At 39.5% G+C, this 26,080-nt stretch overlaps 1 protein-coding gene across 2 annotated transcripts in view; it reads right to left on the bottom strand.

The window, feature by feature from the left end:
• The window catches only part of Fsip1 (fibrous sheath interacting protein 1), a 202,743-nt gene that overhangs the window by 20,009 nt on the left and 156,654 nt on the right, over positions 1-26,080 (bottom strand). For both annotated transcript variants that reach the window (XM_004861529.3, XM_087207519.1), the window contains one exon: positions 6,492-7,002. In XM_004861529.3, the coding sequence (XP_004861586.1) occupies positions 6,492-7,002 (511 nt within the window). The remainder of the gene's footprint in view (positions 1-6,491; positions 7,003-26,080) is intronic.

The raw sequence follows: 26,080 nt of genomic DNA, 5'->3' as shown, positions 1-26,080 counted from the left end.
CCTGGAGTGAAATATTTCAAGCCCTAAAAGAAAACAACCTCCAACCCAGATTGATGTACCCTACAAAACTATCTTTCAAAATCAATGGAGAAATATGATACTTTCATGTCAAAGGACACCTGAGGAACTTCATGAATACCAAACCAGCACTCCCAAAAATTTTAAACAATATCCTAGGAAAAGACCATGAGGGTCACAACCTGACAAAGCCCAACAGAATGAATCCATCAGGCAAGACAAGAAATTAAACGCAAAGGGGGAAAATCCAACAACAGGAAAAGGTCATGACAAGCATAACTCAATACACATCAGTTTTAACCATCAATGTTGATGGTCTCAATTCCCCAGTCAAAAGAAATAGACTAGCAGAATAGGTCAAGAAGCAAGATCCAACAATATGCTACATACAAAAATGACACTTAATTCAAAAAGAAACTCGTAGACTGAAAGTTAAAGGGTGGAAAATAATACTCCATGCAACAAGATTTCAAAAAAAAGCAGGAGTAGCAATCCTATTTGCAGATAAAATGGATTGTTTAAACCAGGACTAATTAAGAGAAACAAAGAATGCCACTATATCCTTGTAAAGGGAAAATCTAAGAGGAAGAGATGACAATCATAAATATATATGCACCAAATACTAGTGCACCCAACTACACAAAACAAATACTAACGGACATGAAAAATCAAATAACCACTAACACAATAGTAGAGAGGGACCTCAATAGCACACTGTCACAAATACACAGATCAACTAGACAAAAAATAAACAAATACTAGAACTCAACCAAACTCCTGAACAAATGAACTTAACAGATATTTGCACAGTATTCCACCTCACAAAATCAAAATAAACATCCTTTTCAGCTGCATATAGGTCTTTCTCCAAAATAGACCACATACTTGCTCATAGAATATGTTTATGTAAATGCAAAGGAATTGAAGTTATCCCCTGTGTATTATAGATCATAGTATGATGAAATTGGAGATCAATAGCAAAAGAAATCACAAATATTTCATAAACACACGGAAATTGAACAACGCACTCCGTGACAACCAATGAGACACACAGGAAATTAAAGAAGAAATTAGACACTTTCTACACTTCAATGCCAATGCCAATGCAACATATCAGAATTTATGGGACACAATGAAAGCAGTCTTATGAGGGAAATTTATAGTAGTGAACACTCATATTAAAAAAAACAAAGCAAGCTCAAATAAACAACCTGATGCTAAACCTCAAGCTTCTAGAAAATGAAGAGCAAGACAATCCCAAAACTCATACAAGGGAGAAAATTATAAAGATCAGAGCAGAAATCAATTCAATGGAGACTAAGAGAACAATACAAAAAAAATCAATGAAGCCAAGAGTTGGTTCTTCGAAAGAATCAATAAAATTGACAAACCCTTAGCCAATCTTATTTAAAAAGGAAAGAAAAGGCCCCAAATCCATGCAATTAGGAATAAAAGGATGAAATTTCAACAGACCCTGCAGAAATCCAGAGGATCATCAATACCTACTTCCAGAACCTATATGCCAATAAGATGGAAAACACAGAAGAAATGGACAGATTCCTAGATACATATGAATTACCAAAGTTGAACAAAGAAGACCTAAAAATTCTAAACAATCCAATATCAATCAATGAAACTGAAAACATAATTAAAAACTTAGCAACTAAGAAAAGCCCAGGTCTTGATGGCTTCACTGCTGAATTCTGTAAGACCATTTAGAGAAGAACTATTGCCACTACTGTTTAAAATCTTCAATGAAATAAAAGGGAAGCACTACTCCTAAATTCATTCCTGGAAGCATATATCACCTTGATTCCAAAACCAGAGAAAGACTCCATTGAAAAAGAGAACTATAAGCCAATCTCCTTATTGAGAGGTCATCTCTCCTAGATGCAAAAATCCTCAATAAGATACTAGCAAACAGAATGCAGAAGATCATCAAGAAGATCATACACCCTGACCAAGGGGGATTCATCCCAGGGATGCAGGGATGGTTCAACATATGCAAATCAATAAATGTAATACACTATATTAATAGAGACAAAGAAAAAAACCATATGATCATCTCAATAGATGCAGAAAAAATGTTAGACAAAATCCAACACACATTCATGATAAAAACCCTACAGAAAATTGGAATAGACAGCCTCTACCTCAACCTGATAAAAGCCATCTATGAAAAACCAACAGCCAATATCATACTAAATGGTCAAAAACTGAAATCCTTCACACTAAAATCAGGAACAAGACAAGAATGTCCACTATCACCACTCCTTTCCAATATAGTTTTGGAAACATTAGCCACAGCAATTAGACAAGAGAAAGAAAGAAAAGGAATAAAGATAGGAAACAGAGGAGTCAAACTGTCATATTTGCAAATGACATGATACTCTATATAGAAGACCCCAAGAAATCCACCAAAAGTCTTCTAGACTTAATAACCAATTTCAGCAGAGTAGCTGGATACAAACTCAACACTCAAAAATCAATAGCCTCCCTGTACACAAACAACAGACTCACTGAGAGAGGAACTGGAAAAATAACTCCTTTTATAATAGCATCCAAAAAAATGAAATATCTAGGAATCAATCTAATGAAATAAATAAAAGACCTCTACTTTGAAAACTACAGCACTCTGAAGAGATCGAAGAGGATATCAGAAAATGGAAAGACATCCCTTGCTCCTGGGTAGGAAGAACCCATATAGTGAAAATGGGCATACTTCCAAAACTGTTATATAGATTCAATGCAATCCCAACTGAAATTCCAACACCATATTTCACAGACCTTGAGAAAACCTTAAGACAATCCAAAAATTCATTTGGAACAAGAAGAGACCTATAATATCAAAAGCAATTCTAGGAAACAAAGACAAAGTAGGGGTATCACAATTCCCAACTAGAAACTATACTACAAAGCTACTCTGATAAAAACAGCATGGAACTGGCAAAGAAACAGACCTGAGGATCAGTGGAACAGATTAGAAGATGCAGAAACAACTCCAGACATACTCAGCCACCTCATCTTTGACAAAGCAGCCAAACACCCTCACTGGAGAAAAGATAGCCTCTTTAATAAATGGTGCTGGAAAAATCGGGTTTCAACTTGCCAAAGATTAAAACTAGACCTCTCATCATGCACTCAACTAAAATCATAATGGATTAAAGATCTAAATATTAAAACAGAAACACTAAACTGGCTGGAAGAGAAGTTAGGTAGAATTCTTGAAGACATTGGTGTAGGAAAAGATTTTATGAACAAAACCTCAGTTGCCCATGAACTAGCATAAACAATCAACAAGTGGGATCTCTTCTTACTAAAAAGCTTCTGCACAGCAAGAGAAACCACCAGCAGTGTGAAGAGATAACCCACAATGTGGAAAAAAATTTTCAACAGTGGTCCATCAGACAAAGGTCTACTATCTCGAATCTATAAAGAACTTTAAAAAATCAGATCTCCCAAATTTTAAGGCCCAATCCAAAAATGGGCATCTGAAATGAACAGACATTTGTCAACAAAGTAGAAATGCAAGTAAACATATGAAAAAATGTTCAAGAGCATTGGTCATTCAAGAGTTGCAAATCAAAACAACACTGAGATTCCACTTCACTCCAGAAAGAATGGCTGCTATCAAGAAATCAACCAATAACAAATGCTGGTAGGGTTGTGGGGAAAAAGAAACCCTTCTCTACTGCTGGTGGGACTGTAGATTGGTACAACCACTGTGGAAATCAGCATGGAGATACCTCAAAAAACTAGGATTAGAGGTCCCATTTCATCCAACTATTCCCCTGCTGGGTATCTTCCCCAAAGAATTAAAAGAATCATACCACAGTGATGTATATGCATCTGTTTATAGTAGCATGTGTAATAGCTAAATCTTGGAAACAGCCCAACTGCCCATCAACTTGTGAGTGGATAAAGAAGATGTGGGGTTTTTTTTATGAAATGGAGCACTACTCAGCCATAAAGAATGAGAAACTGGAGACATTTGTAGCTAAATGGATGCACATTGAGGCCATACTCTTAAGTGAAATAAATAGGACACATAATTGTAAATACCAAATAATTTCTCTGGTGTGAGAAACTGAAAGTGTAAATAAGGATCAAAATGTATAATAGATAATATGAAATAGGAAGATAAGGCCCAAAGGGGAAGGGGAAGTAGGAGGGATAGGGGAAGGGAATGGAAAAAATATGAGAAAAGGAAAAAAGGAAAACAAAGTTTTTATAAATAGGAAGGGGTGGAGCTGTGTAAGGAGGGCTGGAGAATGGGCAAAAAAATAAGAGCCAAGATACATCATGTAAAGGTACAAATTCCCAGTGATGATGTCATCGTACTGTACTCCTAAAATGTACCAATAAACTTAATGAATTAAAAAATAAATTAATAAATGGTACTGGGAAAATGAGATATCTATATGAATAACAATGACATTTGATCCTTATCTCATACCATATACAAAAGTCAACTCAAAATAGATTAAAATTTTAAATATAACATTTGAAACTATACTACCAAAATGCCCCATGACATTGGTCTGGACAATTATATTTTGGATAAGATCTCAAAAGCACAGGCAACAAAAAAGAAATAGACAAATGGGCTTATATCAAACTAAAAAGTTCTGCACAGCAAAGGAAGTAATGAACAAAACAAAGAGGCAACACACAGAATGGGTGAAAGTATTTGAACCCCATACATCTGAAAGGAGGTTAATGTCCAAAATATAGAATGAACCCAAACAACCTAATAGAGAAAATATATATATATTATTTTTTTGTACCAGAGATCGAACTCAGGACCTTGTGCTTACAAGGCAGGCGTGGTGCCACTGAGCTAAATCCCCGGCCCAGGTAACCTTATTTTTAAAAATGGACAGATATTTCTCAAAAGAAGACATACAAATGGCCAAGAGGCTCATGAAAAAAATGCTCAGCATCACTAACCATTAGAAAAGTGCAACTTAAAACCACAATGAGGTATCATTTCATATTGGTTAGAATGGCTGTTATTAAAAAGATGAAAGGTAAGTGTTAGTGAGGATGTAAAGAGAATCCTTGTATACTGTTGGCAGGAGTGTAAGTTGTACATCATACAGAAAACTGTTGAAGGTTCCTCAAAAAACTAAAAACAGGACCAACATATGATTCATCAACCTCACTTCTGATCATTATTTCCAAAGAAATTGAAGTCAGTAAGTCGTAAAGATATCTGCACTCCCATGTTCACTGCACCATATTCACAGTAGTCTGTTCTTTTAGTTATCAAAGGAAGAGAATGTGGGTGTGTATGTGAAAATATCCAGGCAGGATGTGTAAAATGATACAATATGGAACCAGTGTGCCTGAACATTGAGAGGAGGAATAAAACCATTAGCGGGGGGTGGGGGAGGGGATCACCTTCAGTGAGAGTAGGGTTGGATTTTAGTAACATTAAAGGAACAGCTGAACATTCCTGGGAAGAAAACATTCCTTAGCACCAGAAGCATGGGAAAGCCCTGGAAAACCAGGGACAAAATTAGTAATTACCTGAGTAACATTTAAGTGACTATCAGAGACTGATTAAGAAGAGAACTTCAGAACAGACTCTACAGGCCTCCAAGAGCAAGTAGAAAGAATTCAGCTTTCATTCAATAGCCAATGGAGAGTCACAGAAGTTTTTGAGATGGGAAGTGCAGTTATAAAAGCTGTTCCTTGAGGAAATTAGCTTAGCAGCAGAGGGAGGGGAAAGACCAGAAGCAGGGAGTCCTCTGTAGGGCCATCACATTGGTCCAGATGTAGCAGGAAGAGAAAAGATGGAATGGGCACAAGTGACACTGCGGGAGTATGCCTAACAATGCTCAAAGATTAGAACTGGAAAGCAAGGGAGAGGGATAATTCAATAAAGACTCAGATTTTGAGCCTGCATGAGTGAGGAAACAGAAATCAAGAGGAAAGTCTGAAATATGGGACTGAGGAGTTAATTCAGAATTAATGGATTATAGACTTAAAAAGGAATAGGTGGGGCTGGGATTTAGCTCAATGGCACCATGCCTGCCTTGCAAGCACAAGGTCCAGAGTTCAATCCCTATTACCATACACAAAAAAGGAATAGGTGAATAAATACATGTAGACCTAAAAGGCAATATATTCTAGAGTAATCTACATTAGAGGTAAAAGTTTCAAGAATTCAAAGTATGAAGCAAATCTATTTCAATTATTTGTTCGCATTCGAACTACTTTCTCTGAAATCAACATCATTTTCTGGATGACAAGATTAATTATCTTCAAGAATAATATATTTCATAGAGTACTAATCTCAATCTTGCTCTCATAAGAACATTGATAAATATGTTCTTAGGTTCACATGGTTCTTAATATCATCTGTGACTTGCAAATATATCTTTCTGCCCCTGCTCTACTTCAAATCATATCTTTATTGAATTGCCTCTACAAATTATTCCCCAAAACATATGATCTCCCAGCCTCACCTGGTGTTGGTTCCTTGGAAGGACTGAGTTTCAGGCGCTGGTCTTCTAATGAAAGGCTCCAACTGATACCATAAAGTGGATCATCCAAGAAAGGAGGCCTTTGTAGTCTCCCGATGCCAATAGTCTTTGACATAAAACAGTCTTCTGTGTTACTAATAACCTCATCCTTGGAAAACTGGAGGCACTTCATTTTCTCTGCTTCGATGGCAAGAGCTTCTGACAAATAGCGCCCAGCCAGGGCTTTAGTGAGATAATAACCCATGGAAGCTTCACATTCTGCATTCTCTTGCACATTTACATCTTCCACCCCTTTTTCCTGGACTTTTGCTTCTGATCCATTTAGTAACTCTGACAGCATAGATCTGGAAAGTTGGGGGAACTTGGGTGTCTTATCCTCAGTGTCTTCATTTTCTCTTTTGGAAATCCATCCACTGATGGACTTCTGTCTGAATGTGCACCTATCCAGAAGACACTTTAACTGTTCATCGGACAGAAGTGATGTGGAATCTAGCTGAGGAAACAAAACCAAGTTTTTATAGACAATTGATTAAGTAAATGTGTTTAATTTTGGTAAACTTCTAGTAGTACAAAGTAAATGCCAGTGCCAGGAATCCTGTCTATATCATACATGTAAGTAGGAAAATAATTCATTTTAAAGTATCCAAAATTGCAGGGAAAATGTACTGCAGCCCTAAAGAATAAGCTTCAAATCAATCACGTACACTAGAATCTAGGGTTGGGGCAGTAATTCTACAACACTGATGAAAATAAATTACTACACCTAATTAATCACTAACACTCTTTCTACATTTGAGTTTAAAGGGACAGATTCAAAAAAAAGAGCCTTCAATTGTAAAAGTCCTGGCTCATCAAGCAGGAAAGTAGAGGCAATCTCCTCTTTGATAAATAGCCTGGAATCCTGCCATAATCTCTAGTAGGTATTTCTCTGTCTCCACCCGTTCCTCAAAATGACCCACCACCGCCCACGTCCACAACGGTGTTGTGGGGTGGGGGAATCTCAGACAATCAGGGAAGACAACATCTGCCCCCAGGCATTCACCACGCCTACATCTGTCCACAGCTTGTAGCACAGAACACTTCTGAAGACAGAACAGGAAGGGTGAAGGAGCGGCACATCCTGACATGCGCAATGGCTCCAAAGCTACAGGTCTAGGCAAGGGCAGGGGCGTTCCAAGAGTAGTGCATTGTGAATGAAGGACTAGATCAGACATACAGTATTTAATCTCTGCTTAGGATCGTCGGACTTGGGTGTTTCAGCCAAGGCCTTAAGAATTTAAAAGCACATTTTTCTTCAATAAAATTCTTAGGAAATATTTAAAAATAAATCAAATGAAAAGAAAGGTCCATGTTCTATTAGAATTCAATTAAATAGTACTTGCTTCAGCAGCACAAATACTAAAATTAGAATGATACAGAATTCAACTAAACAATAGGTCACTTGAGTTTCAACAAAAATGAATAGTATTGAAATATATGCAAACATTGGAAAAAATATGTCTTCTCTAATGAATCAGGATCTTCCTGGATTTACATGGTAAATTACCTAGGGAAACATTTATCCTTCTTTAAAGAGGAATAAATTACCTGAGAAAAAGATGTCTCCCATAAGAAAACTTCATTATTAATTTCAGTGGTCTTAATTTTTATTTTACCAAAGTAGAAAAAAGTTTTAAAAAGTAAGAAAGTATATAAAGCAAGCTTTGTAGTCTTTGGAAATATATAATGTATTTTAAAATTATATTTAACTTTTCTATGTTAAAACTCACAGTTGCTAGTACCACTCTGAGTTTGAGAATAATAAAAATTGGAAATTTATTCTTACTAATCACCTGGAGTACACAATTCAACCCACTCTAAGGTTAATAAACATGTGGAGAAGTAGGAGTTGAGTTATACATTAGGGAACCCTATTTTTAATCACTAAACACTTTACGGTGTATCCAGATGTGGGACTTTATCCATCATCAGGAGTATTTCCTTCACTTTACAATGTAAATCTGCCATAGTCAACTAGAAACTGCAGGCAGGCCATGTATTGCACTGGGACTTAAAATATACTTTCAAAAAAATAAAAATTAAAAATAAATTTAAAAAATACTTTCAAAATTTGTTAATATAAAACTGCTTGTGGGTATTCAAAATATATGGTGCATGGTTAGATTTTAAACTTTTTACTACAGTAAAAGACACACTGCCATTAATTCTCCCTCAAAATACTTTCCCTTGCTTTGAACACACTCATCCCATCATACTTGCTACGTTCTGAAGCAGTTCAGGAAGTTCTCTTTCATGAATGTCTTTATAAGATGTGATAAAAAGTAAAAAATACAGTGAATGCTGCTGTCAACTGCCATCCAGCAGAACAGCAGGCTTCTAAAAACATTACAGCATGTCCTCATCCACCTTATTCAGTGGATCTGACAACATGCAACTTCTGGCTCTGCCCAAGTCAAAATCATCATGGAAGGTAAACATTCAGAATCAATTCAGGACAAGTCAATTATAACAGCACAACTAAAGACACTCAGAAAAGAGGATTTCCAGAACTACTTCAGAAAGTAGCAAGAACAATAAGATAAATGAGTTCTAAGTGAGAGGGAGTATTTTGAGGGGGATTAATGGTAATGTATCATTTACTGTAATTATTGAAATAAATTTTAATTTAAACACTATTTCCTTTTCTTTTTTTTTTTTTTTTTTGGTATCAGGGATCGAACTCAGGACCTTGTGCTTTCAAGACAGGCATGGTGCCACTGAGCTAAATCCCTGACTTAAACACTATTTTCAATTATATCTTGTATAATGAGTAGAAAATTCCCAAGAATTCACATAAAAAGAATTCACAGGAAAATCACCCTCACCAAATAATCCTCACTAAAGAAGGCTTATCATGATATTTCAGACAGAGAGAAAAAATCAGTCCACATGGGAGTGAAAGAATAAAGGATTATGGAAGAAAAGCGTCTAGGGAACAAAAGAGGAGGAAATCACTTCCATAAATAATACTAATAGGATAGATATTTGGTAGGTCTGATGATGATGTATTTAGCTAGCTACAAAAAATGAAGCAGAGGAAAAACCAAAGCAATTATGAACTCTGGGAAAAACAAAAAGTCATATAAAAAGGAAAGAAAAGCAGTACATTCAGATATATACACAAAAACATAGGCAAAACAAAAATAAAATAACTGCTAACTCCAGGACAAACCAAAAACTCTATAAGAAAGGATGGCAAAGGAAACAACTTGCTTTTGCTGTATTTACACAATCAACATAATATAAATACTAAAGCTTGAGGTAACAAAAAATTGTGATTTAACTCTTCTGAGGAAATGAGAAGGAACAGAAGAAGTGGTTGGAGTAACGAAGTTAAATTCTTGATTATTATTTCAAGAACCCAATATATAATATCTAAAATGAATAAGTTAAGAAAGTCAGTTATTAAAAAATAATATAGAGGTAAACATTAGGGGAAACATCTGAAGGAATTAAAAGTGATATAGGAGATAGGAAAATCTGAGTCAAGGAGCTACTATGTTGTTTAAAACATTTTAGCACAACTTTATCTTATTACTATAATAAAAAAGTAAATTCACTTGAAATAATATTTAAATATATTCAAAAAACTAATAAAAATTAATTTTAAAATAAAAAATTGAAATAAATAAATGAAATTTCCAACTGATTTTATCTTTGGACATCAGAAGCAGAACCAGGCTTCATGAAGCCAGAAACATATATAATCTTGGACCACAAACATATATAATCTTGGGGGACAGTACTTCTTTCAAATAAAAGAATATAAAATTTAAAATGTAAAGTCAGATAAAAGTTCACAACAAATTACTGGAGTCTTGGAGAGTTACATTATGTCTTTAGGTTACTGACCAAAAATGCTTACAGAAGTGTTTGATACTGCAAACTCACTTCCTTTTCCTATCCACTTGGACAAGTGGTGGGCCAGCCCCTGCCTGCAACTACACTGACTTCATAGTAAATCAGGTTCTAGATAGTCTGAGACAAAACATAACACATTTCAGACTGTGTGTATACAAAAACAACTGAACTACAATTACCCTGATCCTCAGGGAGGAAACAGCTTGATAGGAAAGAAAACACAGAAGACTAGAACCTGGGCTTTTGTCCAAGCTCTGTCGCCTGTGCATGCCACCTGAGTTTTGACTTCATCTGTGAAGGGACTGAAGATAATTCATAAACTAACTTCTTGATCTGAAATTGCTTTTTATAAATAACTATTGTAAAAATAAGCATAAGAGGCTAGAGGTATAGCTCACTGGCACAGTATGTACTTATTGGGCTCAATCTTCAGCACTATCAAAACTAAAAGTAAAAACAAGAATAAATGAAAGAATATACTTTTCTATTGACATAAGAGTGTAACTCTTGGTAGAATTACAATAACAAAACAATAAGAAAAAGAGAACTTCTATTTCCTTAGCTTCTTTACAATATCAATGGTGAATTCAAAATATTATCAATAAAAGTTAATCAAATATATTAAGTCATCAATTTTAATAACTGGATTAGTATTTCTGGGTGGCAGTACAGAGCAGAAACTTCAACATAACCCATCTGTCTCTCTTTTGATTCCCAGCAGAGCTTTGCCCAAAGCAGAAGCTCAGTAAATGATTATTATGAGAATCATGTAAGCTTAGGCTGCCTTAAATGTTTTATAAAGTACTATACCAATACAAGTTTTTTACAAGTACTGGGTTGGACTAAACGAGGGCTCTATCACAAACATCCCTAACCCTCTGGATAGTTAAAGGACTCTAACCGTAAACCTTCATCCAGATTGCTCTCCACATCCCTGAGCTAATGAGGGACCATCTGCTTAAGGATGCACCTCTCATACCACCTCTAGTTACCCAATATTTCATAAACAAGTTATTATTCTTACTATTTCTTCCCTTCATAAAATTCAACACTGTGTATCTCAGTCTTCACTTTTCCAGATCAGAGCCCAATCATTTTCTCTCTCTCCTCCCATCTCTATTTTAGTCGCCCTTTTATGAATTTTCTTTCTTGTTTTAGCCAGTATACATATAATGCATAAGTCAAGGAATACATGTCTCGTATTTTTTCTTCAGGAGAAGAATACTGTATATTTGTGATACAAGTTCTCATGCAGCTTGCTGGTCATGTTGGCACAATGGTTGATGTCTTATAAAGTCATAATACCTAGCATTTCTTAAGTACCTACTCTAAGCCAGGTGTTACTGTAGCGTATTATATGTATTATTCCTTTCCTCCTCTCAACAAACCTATAAAGTAGGTACTATTCTTATTCTCATTCTATAAAAGAAGAAATTGAGGGAGCAAGAACTTAAGCAGCCTGTCCAAGTTCATAGAGCTACTAAGTAGTGGGTTCGGGATTTCAATGAAGGCAGTCTGAGTCCAGGGCCCATACACCTACCACCACTGGGCTATGTTGCCTGTCACTGTGAACTAGTTCTCCCTCCACCATTCTCCAAGTGTTCTTTTCCCAGCTGACAATGTAAATTAAAACAACACTGAGATTCCATCTTTCTCAGAAAGAATGGCCATCATCAAAAAATTAAATAATAACAAACGCTGGTGAGGCTTCAAGAGAAAAGGGAACCCTTCTCCATTGTTGGTGGGAATGTAAACCAGTACAACCACTATGGAAATCAGAATGGAGATTCTTCAAGAAACTAAAACTAGAAATTCCATTTGACCCAGCTATTCCCCTTCTAAACATCATGTTACAGTGATACATGTGTAGCCCTGTTTATAGCAGTGCAATTCATAATAGCTAAATCTTGGAAGCAGCCTGTATGTCCTTCAACAGATGGATGGACAAAGAAAACATGGTATTTATACACAATGTAGTACTACTCTGCTGCAAAGAATAGATCTGAATCATCGATAGGACCATGGATGCATCCTGAGACCAAAATGTAAAGTAAAATAAATCAGACACACAAGATTAAATATCACATGTTTATCTTATATGAGAAACTCAATATATAAATAAAAAAGCAAAATAAAAGATAGATAATAGGACACAGGGAGATAGATGTTTTGCAAATGGGAAGGGGACCAAGAGATGGAGGCTGGGAGGAGGGAGGGGAGGGGCCTGAAAAAAGAATTGAAATGTGTTCTGTGCGTGTACCAACCCCCACGAGGAATGTAATCATTAGGCACTGCAAACATGTGCTAACACAAAAACAAAAACTAAAAACAAAACCAAAAAAAGCCAAACATACACACAAAACCCTGTACATTATTTCATACTTTCTGACCCAGACTACCTTTGTGTTTTAGGAAACATACACAATGTCCTCTCTTTCAGCTCATTAAATATATACATAGGCACACACACACACACACACACACACACACACACACACCAACCACAGCTCCATTCCCAGGGTACCCATTTCTTACACTTCTCCACCCAGATAAATGCCTGTTTGGTATAGGAGCTAAGTCTGAAAGGAGACTGCTGGAGAAGGACATAGACTGTTGGTTATCTCATTCTTGTTCCAGCCTCCCTTCTATGCCATCTCTCTGACATTTCCCAGCCATAAAAATCTCCAGTGATTTGGCCAGTGGGTTTGTTGACAAGGCAATCAAAAATCACATCTCTAGCATGAACTATCAGAAAGATAACTGCTATAAACCAGCAGAGGCAATCTTGGTCTTTGATGTTAAATTTATACCAGGTATTTTCCCCCAGAGTTTTACCACCCAACCTATAAAGCCAATACCATTATCACAAAGGAAAAAGGGGTGGAAAGCCAGAAGTCCTAAATGATTAACAGTGACTACACAGATGTAAATAGTTTTCAGCAACACCTAGTTCTACTTCAAAATAAGCAACCAGAAGACATTCCACCCTTTGCTTAATTACCAAGATACAAGTTTACAGCTCTCTGGGGCAGCTGCCAGCCACACCTGGGTAGCAGTTTATATTAGTCCAGCCCTTCTAGCTATAAGGAACAGAAACCCTTATCTCAAAAAGAAAAAAAAAGAGGTGGTAGAGGTGAGGGCTGTTGTAGGATCCAAGAAGTCATTCCATGGACTCAGAAACAGGAAATAAAATATCGGCAGGCTTTGTGGAGTCTGGAACGAGGAAGCCACCAAGAGCTAAAAACATGTTCTCCATCACCCTCTTTATGGATCTCTGTGATCCCTTAGCTCACTGCATGCCTGATGCAGGCACATCTTCTTCTCTAAAAATCAGCTTTCTTTGCTTATTGTCTCTGTGTACTCACAACCTAAGCTTACCTGAGTAGCCTGAACCTGAAGAGTCCAGCACCCACCAATAACTGACTATGGATACTTGAGCTCAAATATTCAACAAGATGACTTCATTGGTCAATAACACTGTTTATGGACCTACTATATCAAGCTCAAAGGTACACCGTGGGTCCAATCATCTATAGTGAAGGTCACACAGCATTAGCAAGTCCATGCTTCTGGCAGGACTGTGGAGAGAGATAGTTTCCTGAAGAATAAGGCACAAGTAGGGCAAGGACCACCCCCAAAAAATCTACCATATTTTTAAATACTATTGCTATGAAATATACAACCTTCAGAAGGGGGCTGCCACTTAAACCCTAGAGTTCACAAAGGATTAGCAATGAAAGTATATCCAAACTTCACAAATCTCATTAAGTCTGAGTAGTCACTGGACAGTTAATTGAGATATAAAAAGTAAAACTACTTGTCAGTAAATACTCACTTGTGGACAGAACAATAAAGGAATTTCAGTTGGACTACAGAGAAGCAGAATCAAGTCAAAATGTTCCCAACAGGCCCATGGACGTTAAAGAGCCTCATATCACTTCCCATGGCTCTTTGAGATTAAACAAATCCTAGTGGTGTTCATTTTAATGTCTGCACCGATGGCAGAAGGGATTCATAGAAGGAACAGGCTTATTCTCTCTTTTTGCCCAGCTCCTTGCCTCCCTATGTACCTACTCTAGTCTCCCATATTCCTCTCTGATATACAAAAGTGAGTCTGGCATGTACCCTGCTCTTAGTTGGTCAAAGCAGGGACAAAGGTATCGGGGGACAAGGAAGATGTACCATATTTTTAACCAGAGGCTGTCCGGCCAGAAGAGAACCTGAACTCTAGTCAAAAGGAAAGCAAAGGTCATTGCCAGAGAAACTGTGTAAAATATTAGGAGTAAGGATTGAGGGAAGGCTGTAAACAGTGAGTCAGTCCTTATGTTACAAGCTGGGTGGATCTGAAGAAGGAACAGCACTGAGGATGAAGTAGACCAAAAGCAGTCGCTCTGAGGTGCTCTGAGGTGAGGTCATGAATGCTGTGCTGGTGTTGGAACCCCACTGTCATGCACCTACTGTGCCAAATGGACTCACCGGAACCAGTCACCGCCCTTCCCAAGACACCTATGTTCCATGAACAGCTAGGTGGGAAGGGCTTGCCTGATATGTTTGCCTAGTGAGAGTCTCTGTGCCTCTGAGCATTCTGTGATGGACCCCTTCCTGTTGCCCAGATGCCAGGGCTCACTACAGGGCACCAGGAATCCATGTTTCTGTTTCTATGTAGAGGACCAGATGGGTGAGCTAGCAGCAGGACCCCCGCTGTCAGATGGGCATGGGTGGGAGGAGCTAGAAGCAGGAGATAGGAATCCTTATTCCTGTAGTTCAAGCAAGGCCCACCTTTATTTGCTGTCATGTTCAGAAGGGTGTGGATGTGTGCAGAGAAGAGCTAGGCCAACTCTCCTCCTTGGATATCTAGCAGGAGGGCTAGTGTGAAGGGGATTCTCATTTGCCCATTTTGTGGTACAATTACCATCTGAGGGTTACCAGCAGTTGGTGATTTTCAGCAGTAAAGACTGCAAGTTCACTCAGATCAGATCTCTTTTGTTCTGAACAAGTCATTAGAATGGGTTTTTTTTTTTTCGTGTATCTACCATTTCCTTTCGTGATACTGGGCTGGGGCTCCAGCTCTGAAGCAGAGTCTGGTACTCTCAACCCCACATTCCCGGAAAAACACGCTTGTCCCAATGAAGTGTGCAAATTTGCATAAAGAGGCTAGAAAAGGGTTTCAGACTGAACAGTGGTTATGTTCACAGGGGACTGGCCCTCCTCCCCACACTCACCCCAACAAGGTATATCCCCTGTGTCACATTAGAGCAACTAACTCCCACTACTCACCAAGCCTGCTGGTTTATAAGCAAGCACCAGTTATGGCCATCATTTGCAAGGGAGAAGCCCTTCCATACTCTCATTCTGATGATGTCTACTTTTACTATGTAGAGATAAGTAGGATCAAGGGAAGTCACAATGGGGTCAGAAGTCAAGTATGCTTTTAGCCTATCTGACTCGTAGTTTAAATGCCTTAACCTCACCAGGGCTCCAAATCGGCTGGCTGATGAGTCAAGTTGGAGAATTTAGTGTAATCGAAACCTGAAGAATTGCTGTGTTCCCACAGAGGCCTCCTCTCTACAACCTTAAATCCTTTGTTTGACATCATCCAAACTTCACAAGTGAAGAGAAGTGTGAGTTCCAGCCCATCCTGGGTAACTTAGCCACTTAGCAAGACTCTATCTAAATACACACATACACAACACACACACACACACACACACACACACAAATGCACGGAAACACACACACAAAAGGGATGGAGATGTAGCTCAGAAGGCCCTGGGTTGAATCCTCAGTACTAAAGGAAAAAAGAAGAGGAGACGCTCCTTTAAGGCCAGGTCAGACAAACACATTCAACAAGCATTAAGGAAGATAAATGGCACCCACTCACACCCAGGGCAGAGGACCCTGAGGCCATCTTTTGGTGCCAAAACAAGGTAGAGCTGGGAAACAACCAGGAAGGCAGTAGCTAGCCTCACACAGCTGTCAACAGATTGTTCAAAGCATTGGATTATGACCACAAATACCTCCACTTTCCAGAGACACGGGCCCCTGGAGTGTCATCAATGCTACAGCCATCAGCCTCTTCAAGGACAGCTGCTCTGTCTCTTCTTGTGAGATGATACATCCCATGGATATAGCATGATCTGGGTGTCCTCTTTCCAATCAGAACACTCAACTGCACCCTACCCACACAAGAGACCCCTCAGAGCAATGCTCAACCCCAAGAACAAGAAAGAGAAAGTGAGTACTTCCTCACTTGGCCAAGAAGTTTCCTCACAGCACAAATAAATCCAGGAGCCAAGCTGAACTGCTGTTTTAATGCTCCAACATGACCAGATTCTGTTTATCTATCTCCTAGATCTACACACTTGCCTGCTGCTAACAAGGCTTGTGCTGCTCCCACTGCTGTGGACCCAGGTGTGTCTACTGATACTGCTGCCATGGGCCCTCATGGGACTCATGGGCACAGCACACCTTCCTATCTCCCATGCTTCTCTGTTGCTGCTGAGGTGTGCACTGTTAATGGGCTGTGAGATGGGCAGCGGGCCACTTCCGTGCATGCGGTAACTAATGCAGGAGAATTAATGCCCCTTGGAGCAGACTTTGCCCAAGGGGAGAGGTGAGCCAGTGGATAATTCCTTTGCTCCTAAAATACAGTCACTCATACAGCATCTCTCTGAAGATGTCACAAAATCCAACAATTGGTTGTAACTGCTAGCAAGTAGTGCCCAGAGATGAATAATACAGTTCTTGATATTTGTTCTCCTTATTTTCTTGCCCCACTTCCCTTTCCCCCATTTCTGGTTCTCTGTTGCTTTCACCAACTAAGTGTGGTATATAAGCTTTGGCCTCAGGCTCTGCTGTCCCAGACTAAGATAATCACAGTGTTCCACAGCTTCCAAGTCCTGGCAGGGCTCTGAGGGTGGCAGTGTGAGCTGGACAGGGTGGGTCTGAGAGCACAGGGCCAGTAGCCCCACCCAGCCTCTGAAGACTGGTCAAAAAGGCTCTCGGGGTTGCAGGGCTCTGGCCCTGGGAGGACATTTGCTCAGAGCAGCCAGAAGTAGCAGGGCTGGAGGGAGGATATAGCTCGAGCCAGAGGAGAAAGCCAAAGTCAGAGCTTAGGTTGGAACATCAAGATAAACAGACAGAATGACAAGCATGAGATGTAAGAGAGGTCACAGCACGTTGGTCAGTCACCAAGGCATGTCTATGTGAAGACAGGAGACCTGCTTTCATATGAGGCTGGGGGCAGAGTGTAAGACAAAGCTTGAGGTTTGAAGGAAGCTAACCAGCCCTACCAGCCACTGAGGAATCAAAATGAGGCCAGGGGAGCTGTGAAGATGTGCAACATCCCTCCTCTTCTTAGATGCATCTCCGGCACCCTTTCTCCACACTGTTTTCCATTTGGGAAGACACCCCCAGTTGAGTGTTCCTTAAGCATTCAGTCTATCGTTTTTTTCTTTCTTTCTTTTTGGCCGAATTTAGTATTGAACCCCACAACCTCTGCACTGACGCACTAAAAATAAAAAGGGCTTTTTATTTTTTAGTTTGAAACAATAGCAATTCTCAGAGGGAAAGAGAATACCCCTTACCAACAGCACAGAGTAGCAGAAGGAGGACTTTTCTAAGTTGAAGTTCCAGCCCCCTCACCCCTCAGGTGTTTGATATTGGGCAAATTACCTGACCTCTCAAAGTCTCAGATTTCTAATCAGTACAATAGAAATACTAGCAACCACTGACTCCTTACAACTAGTTGTGAGAAACACTACCAAATAACAATTGCCAATAAGCATGAGATGCGTGTGTGAAGCTGCTAGCTCCAAGCCTGGCGCAGAGCAGGTAGGATTTCAACCAATGCCAGGACCACACTTGCAGCTGTGGTGGCTAGGTGACCCCTCTCAGGAGGTAATACACTGAAATTTGTCCTTTCCAATTTGCCCCTACCTTTGAGGGTCTCTCTGGGATATCACAAATGGAGCTTTATAGATAATCTGACAACTAACAACTTGCAAATAAATAAATTGTCATGTGTACTCTAGTGGATTTGGGAGGCTCTAAAGAAGCCATTAGATTTGATGCTGGGAGAGAGCAAACAGGAGAAAAAAGGAAACTGATCTCTACCTTCACACTTCAGGGCAGACACTCTTTGGTCTTCCATACCAAAAGTCCCTTTCACCTGCCCTGGCCCCTCTGCTTTTTCTCCTCCCTTTCCTAAAGTATCCCAAGACTTCCTGCTGCCTTCCTCAGCCCCCTCTGCCTGAGCACACCCTCCTGAGAAAGTGTGCTCAATTCCTAACTTTAAAAAGTTTCCTATTGCCCTCACATCCAAAGTCATCCACCCCCGCATGTGTTTTTTCATTACTGTCCCTAAGACTAAGGAACCAAGTCTGAGTATAACTCTCTTAAGGGACAGACTCACATTTTACAGAAGTGCCTTTGAATCAGAATAATGTATTCCAAAGAGGTGATTTTAATACTAGAATCCAGGCCCCATCACCGATGGCAGAAAGATATTTGAAGGACATCCCTTTCAGCACCAAAAATCAAGCCACACTGGGCAGAGTTAGAGCTAGTATGGTTGGACAAAGGATCAGTCCTGTCAAATTTCATCAGCTCTGGAAACAGGATAACTCCGCATTTAATTTGTTAATAAAGGAGGGCTTTTTCGGGTCACAAATGAGTGAACTGTGGCATTTCCCAGGGTTGAGCGAGTGCTCCTGGAGCTTTGCCCTGTCTAGACATGTATCTGAAACATCTAATTACCCTGTACATTCTGTACGGCACACAAAGCCCAGTGCCATTACATAAACATGAGGCTCCCTATTAATACTGCTGCTCACTGAACTGTCCTTTTACATTTGCCAATCTCAGAGTGAAACTGTGCTACTGCTGAAAATAAGAATAATATACTACAAATAACAAGTCCCAAGGTATGCCATGATCCAAATTGTGGGAACTAAATTCTCTAGATATAAAATGGAAAACGCCATTAGTGAATTGAATACAAATTCAGAAAGATCTAAATAGCTTGATAATCAGCACATTCTCTCATGAATGCTATATTTAAATATTTTCCCTTTCACTTACACGCAGAAGTCTATAAAAAAGAGAAGAATCCTTCCACTTCCCTCCCTATCACAGGTCCTATATTAGGCAAGTATCTGGATCCTGGAGGGAACAGCGTTGATAACCCTTGACTATCTACCATGGTCCAAAAGTTCTGACTTAAATTGTTCTGTTTACTTCTCCCACCTACCTAAGGGACAGTGGGGTTAAGAAATCATCTTCAATGATGAAAAGCTAAGAAAACTAAGTCTCAGAGAAATTAAACTTCTTGGGGGGAGGGGTACTGATACTGGGGATTGAACCAGAGCCTGTGCATGGATCTACATCCCCCTGTCCTTTATTAAATTTTGAGACAGGGTCTCACTAAGTTGCTGAGATGCCAGGGCTGGGCTCAAACATGTGATCCTCCTGCCTCAGCCTCTCAGAGTGCTGGGATTATAGGCATGTGCCACCAAACACAGCTGAGAAATTAAATATCTTCATCCAAGGCCCAAGACCCAGAACTAATAAAAAAGGAAGCTAGAAAACACAGGCAGGGTTTCTTCATCCCCGTAACTGTACTCACATGTATGCCTCCCAGAACTAGTTAAGCTGAGTTCCCAGGGGCAGCACTGGGACAGCATCGTGGGGCCACTGTTTTAGACCTGAGAGTGGCCCCAGTGAGGCCTCTTTCACCTCAGAAACCTGAGGCAAGGGTGTGAACAAGAGGCCCTCTCCAGGGGTGACAGCTCCTGTGTCCCCCAGCGCAGCATCCTCTCCATCTGCCTGTCCTCCTGGATGTTTTCAAGACTGGGACCAGGTCCCCGACCTGTATCCCATGCCTGGCACATAGGCTTGGCACAAGATGGGCCTGCGGCGAGGTTCCATCGCCATACTCCTCTGGCTCCTAGTATGCCACACCTCTGTGAATTCAGTGGTCTTGGTCTGCTCTTCACGGATGAATGAATGGTCCGAGCACATGGCACAGCCTAGCTCCAGCTTCTCTTCTTTCCCCTGAGCCCTGCTTTGGAACCCTTGTGGCTTTGTAAAGTAATGATTTAATCAATTCATGAAACTTTGTGGAGTTTGTTTCATTTTTGGTTTTTGGTTTTGTGGTACAAGGAATGGAACCCAGGGCTTTTACACTGAGCTACAGACAGCCCCAGACTTTTTTTTTTGTTGTTGTTTTTGTCAAAGTCTTGTTAAGTTGCTAATTTTCCCAGAATAGGCTTAAACTTGATATCCTCTTGCCTCAGCCTCCCAGAGGACTGGGATAACAAGGGTGCACCACCACAAACCTTTGCTTACGATTTAGGGAGAGCAAACAATAATGCTTTAACTCCTGAGAATTCCCCAATGTGGGGAATGTTAGATCCAGCAAGGGCAGGCAAACAGACAAACTGACTGAAGGGACCGGTTTTCTGTCACCCTCTACAGGCAACAGGGGTAAAGGTGACACTAACTAAGATACCACCCAAACTTCACGCCAGCTCACCAAAGAAATTCTTCAGATCAACACAAATCCCACAAGTAATAAAAAGCCTGAGTTATGGGCCTATCACTGTGATTCTCACTTCGAGTCTGACACAGAGGCTTAATTTAGTTTGCCATGAAAATACAAATGAACAGTAGTCAGTTTTGATTGTGGTTATATTTAATTATGGAAATCTACTTGTGTACTTACATAGAAAGCCTAACAAACATGGCAGAAAACTATCTCTTTTCATAAACATTTATAGGGTAATGACCATCTCAAAAGGTTCTTTCTTAGTAAATAAATACTTCAAATAGGGCCAGGGATTTAGCTCAGTGGTTTCACCGCCTGCTACGCAAACACAAGGACCTGAGTTCGATCCCCGGTACCAAAATAAATAAATAAATACTTCAAATAAACAAAATAGGGTTCCTACTTTTCATGTGTACATTTCTAGTCAGGTCATGATCATGTCTTCTCTTTTGATTTCCAAAGATAGGGTAGGATAAGCTTCAGCCTGTGTACTAGATGAGGTGCTGGGTCACTTATTTAGGCTGGAATTAGGGATCTGACAAAGGCCTACCCACACAACCAATGTTTAGTAGGGCGGCTGTTGGAAACACCACCCAATTGAATGTGCTGAAATATTTTGGATGGAGAAATAAAGAACTTCAAATCTTTATGCCTTCTGACTAAATAATATACAAAATAACTGTCTAGTAGTCAGACAAAATAATGAACAGCCTTTATTTTGTTCTAGTCAAATTTCAAATTATGTTTTCATTCAAAGTATGCAGAGTAAAAACACAATTTCTCCTCAAATCAGGTAATAAAAATTTATGAGTGATAGTAGAAATCCAATGTGAAAATGGAAAGGCAGAGCAATAGATTCAAATGTGTGTTTCCATTTGCTGGATGTAAAGTTTCCTTCTAGAATTGCCATTTTTTAAATGTCTACAATCTTTAATGTCCAAAATCTTCTAGAATTACCATTTTTAATGTCCAAAATCTTCCCCAGTAGCCTATGCACGCATGCCACAGCGGGCTGTTTGTATCATTGAAAGCTCTAAAACATTCACCATCACTGAGCTATCTTTTCAAAATGATAATATAATTTATTAACTTAATGTACTTTTTTAATTACAGAAATTAACCACAAATTAATTAAGCTGGGAATTAATTTTCATTTGTAAATTATCATGCCTATTCATCTGTAAGGTAATTATTGTACCATGTAACTTACTATACTAAAATTAGCAATACGTAACTTGAAGTCAGTAGAGACAAAAATTTCTAAACGTAGTTAATTTAATAAAAACATGAATTTGTTGATTCATTAGTTTTAAATACTCCGTACCAAAACTGAATCCATAATATGCCATCATTCTAGTTTATTTCAACACACATTCCATGTGGAAGTTCTAGATATTAAAATGTGAGGTGCTAGTTACAGTACCTGCATGTAAGATTTAACACTAGAATCTGTTGCCACACAGAATGCATAATAGGTGAAACAATTCTAACAATAGTCTAAACCATTGACATTCCTAAGGGATCTAGCCCCATGGCTCCCAAATTTACAAAGGTAACGACTTAGGTATGGGCCTTGATTTTCCCCACAGTTCCCCACCAGCCTACTACTCCTTCTGTTCCCATGAATGCTCTGTCCTCCTCCCAGTGGCTGGTCCCTCCATCTGTACCCTAAAGACCACTCCTTTCCTACTCAAGGCCATTGCTTGGCAATTCTCCCATTCTGTTCGCATCACCACTTCCTCCTTCTTTACTGGGTCATTCCCATATAACTATAACATGGCCCTTATTCTCCTAGCTTAAGAAAATGCCTTCTTTTGATTCCATTCATTCAACTCCATTTCTCTTGTTATCTTTGCATTAAATTTCTTAAAGCAGTTGATCTCCTACTTTACTGAACCCTCTCTCTGTACTATCTCTTACATCACTCCAAACAGGATTTGGTCTACCATCCATGGAAACCTCTTGTCCGCTGCACCAATGCCCTCCACATTTCCAAGGCAGCAGTTCATTCTCCGTCCTCATCTTATTAACCTCGCAGCAGCATGTGGCATAGCTGTTCACTCTTCACTTGCCTTCCAGATCACTGCTCTCTGCTGACTTTCTACTGTCTTCATTGGTGGCTCTGCCTTGGTCCCCTAGCCAGTTTGTCCCAAGCTCTTTACCTTGAGAAAAGGCCCAGGGCTCAGTTACTAGCTTCCTTCTATTTTCTATTTATCCTCACTACCTTGGTGAGCTCATGCATCAATACAGTGATGACAACCACATTTATATGTCTTGCTTGGGCCTTTCCTCTACTTTATATTCAGATATCCAACTGCCAATCTAACATCTGTACTTCAATGCATAGTATTCATCTGAAATTCAACATGTCCAAAAACCAAATTTCTGATTTCACCCTTACCCCTGCTCCTCACACAAGGCTTGTCCATCTCAATTAATAGCAACTTCAGCTTCCCATTTGCTCAAGTGAGAAACCCTGGATACATCCCTGGTTCCATTCCTTCTCTCACAGCACATAAGATAGTCCATCCAGAAATCTTTTTGCCTCTATTCTGGAGATATATGCAGAATTCACCATTCTACCACCCTGATCTACCATCTTTTCTACCAGATCTCTGCAACAGCTTCCACACTGTTCTTTCTGCTTTCACCTTTGCTATTCTACTAAGCATTCTCACCCCAGAGACAGCTGGTTGAAAAGTAAGCTGAATAATTCAGTGGTCTCCTACTTAGAATCCTCCACTGGTCTTTAAGCTCCCTTGGAGCAAAAGTAAAAGTCCTTGGAAGGGCCCCCTCACCTTCCAAGTCTTGTTTCTTCCTTTTCTCCCCTCACTGACTCCCTCCAGCCACAATGATATTCCTTGCTATTCCTTGAACACAGCAGCCATGCTTAGGGTCTTTGCTCTTTCTGTCCATCTTCCTAAAATGCTTTTCACCAGACATCTGTATAATGTGTTCCTTTGTCTCTCAGAAGCACTTGTGTCTTTTCTGTTATACACCACTACAGTTTCCCCTTCTCCACAGTTTCACTTTCTGTGGTTTCAGTTACCCAGAGTCAACAGCAGTCTGAAAATATTAAGTAGAATATTCCAGAAATAAACAATTCATGAGTTTTAAGTTGTACATTGTTCCATACAGTGTAAGGAAATCTCATCCTGCCCTGCTCCATCTCACTCAGGAAGTGAATAAATCTCAAAAATAATTTCATAAATTACTTTCTTTGTCATAGTAGTATCCCTTTGACCAGTGTATTTAGGCAGTATATGCACTACTTGCCTGCTAAGGCACTTAGCCACCATCTTGGTTATCAGAGCAACTGTTGTATCAAAATGCTGTGTTCAAATAATCTCCATAGTAGCCTTATGCTGTGTCAGGATGTCTACAGCATTCGTATCATGTATTTGTTATCCTCCCAGTCTCTGAAGGGAATACTCGAACAGAGAACGGGATGGCTATCATAAATTGGCCCAATTTCCCCAGGCAACTTTCTGCTTTATCCAGCAATTGCATTTCTGGGGCAAGAATCATAACTTTCTTAAGCCACTTTTCTGATTCATCAACATACTACCATATGACCTTTTCCTGGGTATTTCTCACAGTAAAACACAATACCTATAAAGAGTACAGACAACTGTGTAAGTAGTGAGGGGCAGAGAATGGAGCTTCACTGCTGTGCAGATGCGGGGGGATGGTCTGGATTTTCTCTTCCCCACTAATGCATGTGTATCTTAAACCAAGACACCAGGGGTACCTACTGTCTCTTACTCTCAAGCTCCTGTTAACATGATGACATAATATATTGGATTAACATGATGTCTTGTATGACGGTCAACAAACTTGTGGACAAAAATGGTGACACAAGAGCCAAAAAGAGGACAGAACCCAGAGCCAAAGTAGTGAAGCTATTCTGCTGCTTCTATTAGGTAAAAGCAAACTGTTTAGAATAATTCCTTATTTGCCTACAGGAAAAATAGCATTTCCCAGATAAACAAGTATACAGCAATGAATCAGCATATGTTGAGTTGCTACATCTTCCACAGAGCAAGTGTCCAGTAATCTCTGTAAGGTCTCAATATTTCCTCTCCACAGTTACTCTGGTAAATACACTTAAGTCACAATGCCCTATGGAGCAAGTTCTTGATCTTGAATCCACACAGGGGATGCTGGGTTTATGTTAACTGCTCTCTGCGAATTGGGGAGGGGGGGTGTATGATTTCCTATTGTAAGGGCTTAAATCAAGGTCCAGTTTGCTGGAAGACAAAAGATTTTTGGTTGTAACAATAAAATAGCATAGCTAAAAAGCTATTTATTTCAGTTACAAGCATCCCATTATCAAGGGCCAGTTCTGAGGATACTGCTGGACATTCCCAATAAAATGCTCATCATGCTACCTATTATGGTCGTCCTGCTACCCCCTTCAACTTCTGATGAGGTGCTGTGACTTAGGCTCCTTTACATCAGGCTCTTAATATCCCTCATAACCTCAGGAAGCCCCATTTCAACTGTAGATGTCCTGTCAGCACCATAGGCTAGCACAGGATGCTCTTTTATCCCCAAAGATGCTACTGGCCCTTCATCACTTAATCTTTTTTTTTATATATTTATTGGTACATTTTAGGTATACAATATATTTACATGTATCATTGGGTGTTTGTACCTGAACATGATGTACCTTAGTTCTTATTTTTTCTCCCATTACCTGTGCACCCTTCACCCCCTCAACCCTTCCCTATTTACAGACTTTGATTCCATTTTTTTCCCTTTCTCATAATTTTTCCTTTCCCTTCTTCCATTTCCCCTTCCCCTCCCACCACCCTCAAACCTTTGGACCTTTTCCTATTTCAAATTATCAATTATTCATTTTAATCATTTTCATCCTTATTTACATTTTCAGTTTCTCACACTAGAGAAACTATTCGGTATTTACATGTGTGTCCTATTTATTTCACTTAAAGAGTATGGCCTCAATATGCATCCGTTTAGCTATAAATGTCTCTAGTTTCCCATTCTTTATGGCTGAGTAGTACTCCATTTTATTAAAAAACCACACCTTCTTTATCCAGTTTCCAGTCGATGGGCACTTGGGGTGTTTCCAAGCTTTAGCTATTACACACTGTGCCACTGT

Source organism: Heterocephalus glaber, unplaced genomic scaffold, assembly GCF_053883595.1.
Source record: "Heterocephalus glaber isolate CG9 unplaced genomic scaffold, H.glaber_assembly_v1.0 deba00000809, whole genome shotgun sequence".
Taxonomy (NCBI): Eukaryota; Metazoa; Chordata; class Mammalia; order Rodentia; family Bathyergidae; genus Heterocephalus; species Heterocephalus glaber.
Note: the sequence above shows the minus strand (reverse complement) of the source record. Positions and strands in the feature narration are given on the sequence as shown.